The sequence below is a fragment of the Anarhichas minor genome, unplaced genomic scaffold, assembly GCF_050575085.1.
Source record: "Anarhichas minor isolate MPS153535 unplaced genomic scaffold, ASM5057508v1 ptg000007l, whole genome shotgun sequence".
Lineage (NCBI taxonomy): Eukaryota > Metazoa > Chordata > Actinopteri > Perciformes > Anarhichadidae > Anarhichas > Anarhichas minor.
Window position 1 is genome coordinate 12894145 of NW_027466453.1, and position 11060 is coordinate 12905204.

Consider the following 11060-nt stretch of genomic DNA (forward strand, 5'->3'; position numbering starts at 1 on the left):
TCTTAGTGCAGCCACTGTTGGTGAATGCAATGTGGTTTGTAGTTTGAAAATTGTTGAAAATGCCTCACGTTATTGCTGCTAATGGTTTTGACAGCCTCAATTTTGTCTTTTCTTATTTTGACATAAACATCAACTATACAGGTCAATGGAAAATATTTAAAAAAATAGTGTGTAGCCTATATAAACTACCAAATGAGGTATTATCACAAATGTCATGATTAGTGAATATAACGTAAAAATAAAAATACTTATCAAAAAACAAATGTATAAGACATTTATAACTGGCTAAAGGGATAAAACAATCAAAAAATCTAAACAAATTAGGCTACATCTTAATATTGTTTTTCCGTATACTGAGGGGCGGGTCGAATGACGTCAGAGACCATTGACCAATCGCTACGCAGAGCGCCTCACAGCGTTGAAAACATGGCGGAGAGAGACGAGGAAGTTGGATTCAAAAAGGTAGAAGGAGACATCGCTGCTTTGGTTATGGTTGTTCATACTTACTCGGTTTCCCCCGTGTGGTTGAATAAAGACGAAGATGGCCTCTTCTATTGTCGCGGAATTGCATTTTATTCGTTTACATTAAGCATACACGCCAAACCGTGTTCATGGAGTACATGAATTGTTCCTTAATTATCTGGCACACGAAGATATTATTCAGTAAACTGACATATATCTGTGCGCCGAATGGAAGAACGGTTCATAATGGTAAAAAAAGGAGTGCTTTGTATTCATTATTCCGGGATAACACCAGCGTTAGTTACGTTCACCCGTTAAATTAACGTTTTTCCGACGGCAGTTTGGTACGCGTCACCAAATTACGAGATGCACTGATTATGTTATTCACGCGAGAGAAGCCTATTGAGAGTCTCTATTCTCCTCATTCACAGGAAACAGTGAGCAAACTGTTGTCAGGTTTCTTCAAGGAGGACAGAACCAGACGTGAGTTGGATAAATATGTATTTATTTGTTGATATAAGTCTCCAAACTGCTTCATTTGGCTCATTCTGTCACAGTAAGCGGTGATGCTGTGCTCCTCATGACAGAGTTGCTGAAAATATTTGTCCAAGGTAAGGAGTTGTCATTTTTTTTAATTTATTTTTTGACAGTTGCACACAGATGCCTTTAACCTTTTTTTTTAAATGTGTTTTCTCATTTCCAGAAGCCGCTGTGAGATCACAGAAACAAGCCGAGTCGGAGGACTGCGACCAAGTGGACATCGAGCACTTTGAAAAGATTCTGCCTCAGCTGGTGCGTTTAGCTCAGCAGGTTTTAACACGTCATTCAAGAGCCATCAATAGGGACCATGAGGCTGCTCCAGTGTCCCGTGTAATCTATATCTGTTCCTCAGACCAGCAGGGCATTTCAGGATATGCCATTTTTCTTATTTGGCTCCTGAATTCTGCATAACATACGTTATTGTACCTGCTGCCTGTATTACAGCTAATCACAAGAACAAGTATAGGTCCTTCCATTTGATCCCTGACCCTGTTATTCTAGTATTTTAGTTCTTCATATTGTTGATATTTACTATATATTGTTGACATGACTCAGGCATATGATATATTCAGTGCCTACAGGTGTAGCTTTACATAAATAAGTGAAGTTAAATCCATTCTTCCTGAAATCCCATCCTGGAGCGTGAATATAAGACATCAATGCACAACAAGCTTCCATTGTTAATCTCGCTGCCTTTCATCTCTCTCTTCCGATGCAGCTGCTGGACTTCTAGCTCAAGTGATGCCACAAGATGGAGCCAGAGTGTTGCCGGCGTGTCGCTGCTCAAATCCCACATTTTCAATTCCAACATGTTTATTTTTCTCTGTTTAGCTGCAATGTCACTGAAATCTGCGATAACATTAAAAAGATCATCCCGTATGTATTCGAGTTGTGTGATTATTATTATTTTTTTAAATAGAAAGGGACTGCGCTGTCCGCACGCCGCCACCCCACCACCGATAAGGCCCACCTGTGCTCCTCTGTGCAACAACAGGTGCTTCCAGCATGCATAGTGCCCTTCATCAAAGCCTCCTGGAGCAGTTGGAAGCAATTAGAGTAATAAGGGGAGCAGCCAGTCCCTTAGATGATGACAAGTGCCAGGAAAAAAAAGGAGTACCCCCTCCGGCCACTTTGAAGTTCCCTTTTGCTGTCCTGCGATGTTTAGTTAGAGGTGGGGGGGAAGGGCAAAGGGGACCTCTGGCACGGGGGGAAAGTTGAATGGGAGTGTGCGTGCGCGAACGTGTGCACGTGTTGGCCAAACATGGCCGGGGACCACACGCATAGAGATTCTGTTTGAAAGGAAACATAACAAAACACATTGGAACACGGTCCAAGAAGAGCAGGGTGTAATTCTGAAGGTAAATAAACAAAAGGAGGCGAGTATAGTCGACGTGCTTTCTCTCCTCTCACCACAGCAGAGAGGGGAAGTTGGGCCTACAAGGGAGCGAGAGAGAGAGAGAGAGTAATGTGGGGTTTTCTAACCCGAGTGCCTCAGATGGTTTTTCCACTCATTGGTGTATTTGACCAACATGTCTTCAATATGAGTCAGCATAGCTGTACAACACCTCACACTATTTATTTGTGTGGCTTGTGAGTGACTCACTATGCGCTTACAAATGCTGCTCACATACAGCTGGAAGCAACTTGGGGGCTAAATTCAAGCGTCCAGGCTCACAGAGGTGCTCAAGGACACCAGCACCTGGAGTTTGACCCGGCACCCTTTTAGTATCGGGCCCAGACTGGATTTGTGTTTCACAGGAGAAACTTCCACAGCAGGCCTTCAGGAGATGGCGTGTTTGGTTGAGTGAAGTGTTTTTTTTTTTTTTAATGATGCCATGAGGAGCAGGTTAATGATTACACTTATTCACAGCAACAAGTCTTGCCCTCTTGTTTTGAGAAGTACAGCAAACTGCAGATCTGCCGCTTTGACGCCTGCTCACTCAAATGAAATTATTTCATTGTGACGGCAAATAATCTTGCTGAAAAAGTACAATACATCTTTATTTATTACCACTGTAAAAAACAAATGAAAGAAAAGGTGTATTACATGTACTGTATATAGGCTTTCTGGGGATTTATTAGAGATGAAATGGATCTCCAGCTTTCAATCCTTGCAGATGAAATAAAAACAATTATTCTGTTGGATCCCCCGTCTTTCTCTTCTTTTCCACAATCTGAGTGGTTGGGAAGGTCTCCGTCCTGGTGAAGTGGCGCACTACTGTACAATCTTTCTCCTTATGCATCTTAGTGGAACAAATTACATCTGAAGGCAGTATTATTAAACATGCGAAAGCAGTTAGGACAAGAATGGGGAGGGGCGTTGAAGAGAGTAATGAGTTAAAGCTTTTCTTGATCATACATTAAAGGCAGCCAGTCCAGACGCTTTGGAGAAGCTCTGGAGTGAGAAGCTTTTCCCAGGAGAAACAGACTGATCCGTCTCCAGCCTTTTGGCTGGTCTTTGGACAGCGTTGCACTATAGGCCCTCATCGCTTGAAGATATCTGCCTTGATTGTAGCCATCAACATCCATACTGATTTTATATAGATGCACTTGTAAATGTCAGGAGGATTCTTTAGGATAAGGTATCCTTCATGTATACATTCTGGGATGACCTGTCCTCTGTAGGTTTTACTATCCATTTTTTAATACAAATACAAAAGGAAGCTGTAATCCTGGTTTAGGGTGATGATCGTCAGGGGTGGAGTCGCCCGCATCGGTCTTAAGAGTCCCTGTGAAGGTCTGTTACGATTATGTCAGATTTCACTCCTTAATTCCCGACTCACTGGTCTGTGGTTGTTTTTAGAATGACACAGCTGATTGACTCTTTCCAACTTTCTGTCATCTCGAAGCTCCTTTGTTCTCGGGCCCAAACTAGAGTCCCTTCTAGGACAAGTGATCATAATACACCCATTTCCCCGACGGCTGGATTTTCTGAGATGGCAGTAACAACATTCAAGCAGGCAGAGTCTGAAGTGTATGAGCTACATCAAAGTTTGTGGGCTCATATAGCACATTAAACATTCGCTCTTACAGTGAATGTGTACATAAAACATGTACTGTATATTCATCATTTTCATCAGTAATGCTACTACTAAGTCCTTGCTCTTTTTATCTGACGGACCTTGTACTCTTTTGAATCTGGTTAAAACATTTGGTTGACGGTATGAAGTCTGGGAAAGACAAAAAGACAAAAATTTTAATTCTATCAAAGGCCGCAGACGATGGGAAATCTTAACCGACAAAAAGCTACAGGTGTCATCTGCCATTCGTGCCATTTTTTTACCCCCAACATTTCAACTACACATGTTTGTGAGTTCTTATGTAATAAATATGTGATGGCATGCATCTGCTCTCAGATGTTTGTGTGCATGTATGTGCTTGCATGCATGTTGTGCTTGATCTGGGGCTGTGATGCATTAGTGCCGAGGAGACAAGAGGCCCTTGTGGCCCCCTTATGGGCATGGAGCTGTCTAACCATGGAGGAATGCTGCAGGGGACACAGAGCGAGTGCATTCCTCTTAGATGCTCCACACGCAACTCACGCACACATGAAAAGTTACAAACATTTACATCGCTGTCAAAAAAGGAAAACACAAACAAAACATCGGCGGCCGTTTGGTGCGCACATGCTTTTTACAGAAAGTTTGCGTGTGTTGAGAGAATGCAAATACAGAGGCGGCATCTCTGTTGACTGTGTATACGGCTGTGACATGCAGGTTTCCTGGAGGCCCCGGGCCTCTCTGAGGGTCCTGGGGTCCTGAGCTAAGCTTTGTTAAGGAGCCACGGGGCCCACGCCGGGGATGATTAGAACATACCTGGAAGTTTGAGCCACTTGGGTGCTCTGCTGGGATCACTCTTAACTGATTGTGGCGCTTGGCTGTTAGTCTTAGGTTGGAGATGGTCTGCTGCTGTGCTCTGTGTATCGGCCGGGGCTTTGGTAGCCGCAGGGGGCGGAAGGGATTCTTCCGGAACCATTGAGGTGGATGATAAGGTCAAAGACCTTCGCATGCAGCTGAAGAGGGAAAAGGGAGCAAGAGAGATGTACAATTAGGCCCGCAGCTGGGTTATTTCTGGAGCCCTGTACTACCTTAACTGCATTACCCTCCTCTTCCACCCCAAGTCCCCTCTACTCTCTGTCTCCACCTCCATGCTCTGTGTGGTGGCCCACATGGTCAGGGCATAGGCAATAACAACAGAGTAATCCCCTTACATAACACTGCACAAACTCAACGAAACAAGGCCATTCAATTATTTTTGGGAGCGTCTAAAAATAAAGAAGCGATTCGGTTGAGGTGACGTCAAAAGCGCCGTGTGTGTGTAGGGGGCGGGGGGGGGGGTGGACCTCAAATAAGCCGCAGAGACCCAACTGGACCGGAGGTCAGCGGAGCACTCTATTTTTAGGTCCCATCAAAAGCAGTGGTATAAAATTAGTCAAGCTCTGACCCTCGCAAGATCTGTCAGTCACGCTTAGAGAAGCCGTGAACTTGAAGGTCACTCACTCGCAATGATGAAAGGGCCGACGTTTGATGATATTTAAAAAGGGAGCAAGTAATGACCGAAATCTCTTCAGCTGGTGGCAGGTGGCACAGTGTGAGGTTGGCCTTTGTTAGACTTGTTAAAGGACTTAATCAGATGACACGTGAAACCCTCTGCAACGGGCTAATATTAACTGCAATAACACCGCGCATATTGTTTGGACAAAAGTGGTGAACGGGGCAAACTGTTGCTTGACTTTGATGTAAAGTTTGGGGCGATGTGCGACCATCAGTTAGAGTTTTTAAGCATCAGCACGGCTTTGCATCAGATTGTCTCTCTCAGCGTATGTGGATAAAACAAATCTCAAGCCTGAAGGAGGCTTGTGTAAACAAGAGTTAAGGGTACTGGCTCAAAACAAGTCTGGCTTCCAAATTCCCTCCACAAGTCCAGAGGCCAGCATGTTGACTGTCTGTCCTCACAGTGGTCGGGGGGCACCGGAACTCGAAATTAGCCCTGGTGAGTCAACGGGACAGCTTTCATGTAGACAAGGGATCATGTCAGATTGCAGGAGAGGTCAGGATGTTAGGGTCAGAGGTCAGGATGCAGTGTTGGTCCTCGTCTTTAACAGCTTCCTGTCTGCTGTGTTGTGCAAACTTGAACGGTAATCCCTTGTGATACAGGTTCAAAGCAAAAGGATTGCCTCACCCTTTGGTACAGGTATGGGACTCATCACTCCACTTGGTCGGTCCACCACTTTGATCCAGGATGAAATATTTTACCAACTAACGGATGGATTGACATGACATTTGGTGCAAATATTCATGTTTTTGAGTGGATGATTCCAACCAATTTTGGTTGATCCCCCGATTTCTCCTGTGGTTTTGAGAACTTTCATGTTGGAATTAATTCTTGAACTTCAGTGATCTCTTCACTTTTCATCTCACACTTTCACCAGATCAAAAATGTGTCCAATACTTTGGTTTATGACTAGAAACCTGCAAAACTAATGACAATCCCCTCAGCCTCAGCTATTTAGCATGTTGACATACTAATCTCAGATGTTGAGCCTGGTAAACATTGGTAAACATAACCCTAACCCACAGACTACCCCAAACCTGATCTAGTGGCTTTGATAATGTAATGCAGGAGGATAGTAAACATTATTGATCAAATCAGATATAGTCTTTCTGGCCCTCTAATCTCAGAAAATCTGCTTGAAATGTGTAAGATCTGTAGCAGTTCACTATCACAATTTATTTGGCATCGGTTTCTTCAAACAAATCCTGAACCACAACCTTTCAGATTTCAAGGTCTGCACTTAAAAAAATGATTTGATCTTTGACATGAATGTTTCATTTCAAAATATAAAACAAGTTGCTCCAATGCTCCTGCTTACCCTCAGACTTTGAAGGTGCACCTGTTTTTGCACATGTATTGCTGGAGGGAAGGTGAAACGTCAGGGTCAATGGGAGACACAGCAGGGTGCTCCGCTGCAAGGTGTCTCTTTTTCTGGAAGAGCCAATTCGGGCTCTTTTTGTTTCTCTGGCATGAAAACAGGGCGACCATTGGAGGTGATTTACCAGCTTGTCTCGACATCAAACTGGAAATAAACCAGAGCTGCTGGAAACACGCTGGCCTGGAGGAACAAGAAGGGGACAGAGTTAATGCAGTTTCACATCACACAAGTGGAGCTTGGATGATGTATGGCTACTGCTGTAGGGGACAGTTGACTCCGAAATACGTCCGAGAATCACATGGTTTGATTTTTGCTCTTTGTGAGAATTTCTAATCATCAAATACAGAAGAAGCGGGTGCCAACACAAGATGATCGCTGACCTTTGAAGACACAACACATTGCACAAACTCTCCCTTAAATGTTCTACCTTTTTTTCCCGACGGAGAGGAGAGGGCGATACTTGTTTCCAGACGTAAAATGTAACCCCCTTTTCCAAAAACAGCAAAGGAGCAGATCCACACAATGAGCTGTAATTTAAAAAACGCCTCTCCTAGAAAAACAACAATAAATTTGAAACGGCTTCAAAGGGCCCGCTTGGCACTCTTACTTTTCTGTACATAAAACAAAACACTGGTATTTTCTTAAACCACTCAATCACTCACCCTGCGATGAAACACACCGAGACAGAGACTGAGAGAGATGTAGCAGGCAGAGAAAAGAGAGATACTCCTTTGACTTAATGTGCAGAGGCTTTTATGCTGTCTGGCTGAAGGACTGTTGGCTAAACAGTTAATCTCCTTTATCTCACCTTTTCAAATTTTTTTTCCATCGTCTCGCACTCCATCGAAAGGTTTTCAGTAAGTCTTAATATGGTGATATTATCCAACAAAAGAGAAAAGTTTTCAACAGATCAGTCTTTTTAGGGTGCTACATTTCAGCAGGGTGGGTGCCTAATTTTGGGCTGACTTTCTGTCACATATAAGAGCATCAGAATGACTCACAGGGTGGAAGCAGGACCATCTACCGCCACCAGATATCCCAGTGGTGCAGTTAGATGTTACATCGATACACTACACTGGCTGAGGAGCTTCATCAGTGGGAGGGCAATATCCTGCATCCTGTCAGGAGACATGTCTGAGCGCCCAAAGAGAAAAGGCCAGGTGTCCCCCGGTTCCTCTTCCATTTCCTCCCATCCAGCACTGATCCTGCTAACTAATAGCACCAGGGAGCTGCCACCCCTGGCACCGAAACCAGGATCACTGAGCTGTGGAGCTATAGGTGGGAGTGGGGACTTTTAGTTGTCTTACAATTGTCGCCTGACCAACTCAGACATACATTTACAAAGACCAAAACAAGCGATTTCAGTGTATGAGGTGTTCCAGATTATATCATCACTGATCTAACCACATAACTACACCGTATAATCCACAGTCCCTCCCGTTTGGCAGCTGAATAAAAAAACCGAACTGAAATGCGTAGCAGCGGCAGGAGTGACAATTCTACTGAAATGTGCTTTCGATTAAGGTCTCTAAAGTGAGCTGCTGGTTTCTATTTTCTGGTCTGGATGAAGACCTGTCCAAAAGGAAAAAAAAAAAAACATCCAACAGAGACATGGTTCAGAGCGATGATATGAAATGTACCAACTACAAAAGAAACGATTCACTGAGCAAAAACTGAGATATGAAGATATGCTTTTACTCAATCATCTGTGGAACGCATGTTTGTCCAAAAACAATAGGGCTGCTAGTTATTATTGACTGATTGAGCGATCTTAATCACCCGTCAAAAACATAATTTAAACCCTGTGACTCAAAACCAGAATGTATAAAAATGAACACATATAAATGAATTCTCTGATAATGTTATTTTTTCTAATTATTAGCAATATTCAAAGTGTGCATTGTGTGTTAAAAACGCTCTTGTGAGGAACCGATGAATCAAATACCAATTTCGTGTCAAAGAGAGGTGTTTCAGGCCCAGTGGGAGATACATTTCCGTCACGCTGAGGTCATGGGAAAAGTTTACACACACAGGCAATTTTATGAATGGGTATCCCAGGGTGTCGAGCTGCTGACCCAGGTGGAGAAAGCGCAGAAAGGACAGAAGGTAACATGCACTGTGCTTTTGAGGTTAAGAAACCTTGTATTTGCTGACCGCGGCCCTATCTCCTTCTTTCATCTTTCTTTGTTGAAGAAATATTGTCACAGTATGAAAGGGAAGGTCAGATGCTCAGCAACGACGTAAGAACACACGGCCATCAGCAGCAACTTGATTCTTCATTACACCTCAGACGCTGGGAGGGGAAGCAGAGCTTGTTCATCCACAGCTGAGTAAACTATTTAAGTCTATCTTATATGGCTGCAGACATGATTTTTGAAATGCAAAAACCTCAAAATGTGGTAATGATAGAGATAGACAAACATAGCCATGTTGGATTGGCAGACTTCCTTCTGTTATTTCACTGTGTGTTTGAAGTCTTCAGAGAGTGAGTGAAATCTTAGCGAACTCTCTTCGGTTTCTGCACTTTCTCTGAATCAAAAACTGGCGATAAAATCTGCTGGACAGGATTCACAGAGGAGTACGCTTTGACAGCACACTATGCGACTACCAAATACTGTACAGGCAGCCGGTGCCTTGTCTTTCCTAGAAATCTCTCATTGTCCTCTCAAACCAGCTGTGTCAAACCTGTCCGCAATAGGACAAGCCGTGGGTCTGTTTCTTGTGCTGCCTGTAAATAAGGCCTAATCGCTCTCCAGTGGAGCTGGCGGGACAGATGTTACAGTTGCATCCCTCCACCGCGATGAAGTATACATATTGATGGTTCACAGACTGTTTACACTGTCTTCATTCATCTGTGCTATGACTATTCCCAATTGGATCCGTTTGCCAACACGGGTCTGGCGGTTTACATAGCAGAGCCCCTCCGGCATGTGGAGCCCATGCTCCTTACCCTCTGCTTGTTTCGTGACTGCACACAAGCAAATAAATAGAAAGTGAAGATGTATGTCCACGAGTGATCCATAGAGCAGCGGGCCTGGCGGATTCGGCATCTAAACAGACTCTGATGACGTTCAGAACGTTGTGCTTTGATCTGCTAATTATAGTGGGAAACAACCTGGCAAACACAACTGCTCGGATCAGTTTGACTGCATTACCTGAATTTTCCACCTTGCAAACAACTAAAACTGTCCAAGACATGAACGTGGAGGTCCAGCAGGTGAAGCTCTTTGTTCTCGTTGGATTTCTCAATTAAAGCGTTTATAGGATCACAAACAAGTCTACTGTGATTCCTGAGAACATCCCTTGATAATCTCAAGACTTTAAAACGATCCAATATTCACTCTTATTTCGCTCTGCTTTTGCTCTCTACCAATTCCAGAGAGTAAAAAATATCTGGCTCTTCAGCTGCTTGGTGCTCCAGCTACTTGCTCACTGTGTCTGTCTAATGTTTGGTGTTGAGCAAGACGTGTCCGTTGAGCGGTGAAAACAAAAACAGTAAAACAACAGCCAAACAGCTAAATATGTAAGTATGTAAAGCTCCACGAAGCCAAGCTGCAGATTCAGGCGATAAATCTCTGTGATTTCATCACAACCTTTCAGCTCTTGCTGCATTGTTTTCAGATAACAATAAGATTGATTACAGACACGCTGTTATTTTGCATGTTGAAAGGCTGAATAAAAAGGTTACGCAGGGTGACACAGGGTGACGGCTTACACAAAGTGTATCTTTCCTCCAATGGCAAAGAAAACTTTCAATTACTGTTTAGCTGTTATTCTTATCTTACAAAGCCTTTGTGCTCCTCAAAGGCATTAATACCTACACCTTGGTGATGCCTTTAATTGCCATTTAGCATTGAGCTGGCTGAACAATAAAGCCCAGGCTGAGGGGATGTTGTCAGGTTTAACGAGGCCCTCGGTGAAAGAGGGCTGCTGTGTCGGCTCCACCAAAGGCTGCTGGCTGAATTCACCTCCAGTGGACCAGAGTGGTCCTGCGGGGATTTGATGGGCTGAGGGAGCACAGACTGTCTCTCCCCCACTGTTGGGGTGTGATGGGCTGCAGTTGCATCAGTAGCCCTCGCTGTGCATGGCTAGGCGGGCAGAAAGCACCGAGTGGAAGAGGTTATAA

General features: G+C 43.9%; 1 protein-coding gene across 1 annotated transcript; it reads left to right on the forward strand.

Annotated features, from left to right (window-relative positions):
* Window positions 1-415: 415 nt before the first annotated feature.
* cenpx (centromere protein X) lies at window positions 416-1881 on the forward strand. The gene is made up of 5 exons (XM_076080380.1): window positions 416-462; window positions 894-945; window positions 1020-1073; window positions 1166-1254; window positions 1721-1881. The coding sequence occupies exons 1-5, from the start codon at window positions 427-429 to the stop codon at window positions 1733-1735; spliced, it is 246 nt and encodes an 81-aa protein (XP_075936495.1). The 5' UTR covers window positions 416-426; the 3' UTR covers window positions 1736-1881.
* The last annotated feature ends 9179 nt before the right edge of the window (window positions 1882-11060 follow it).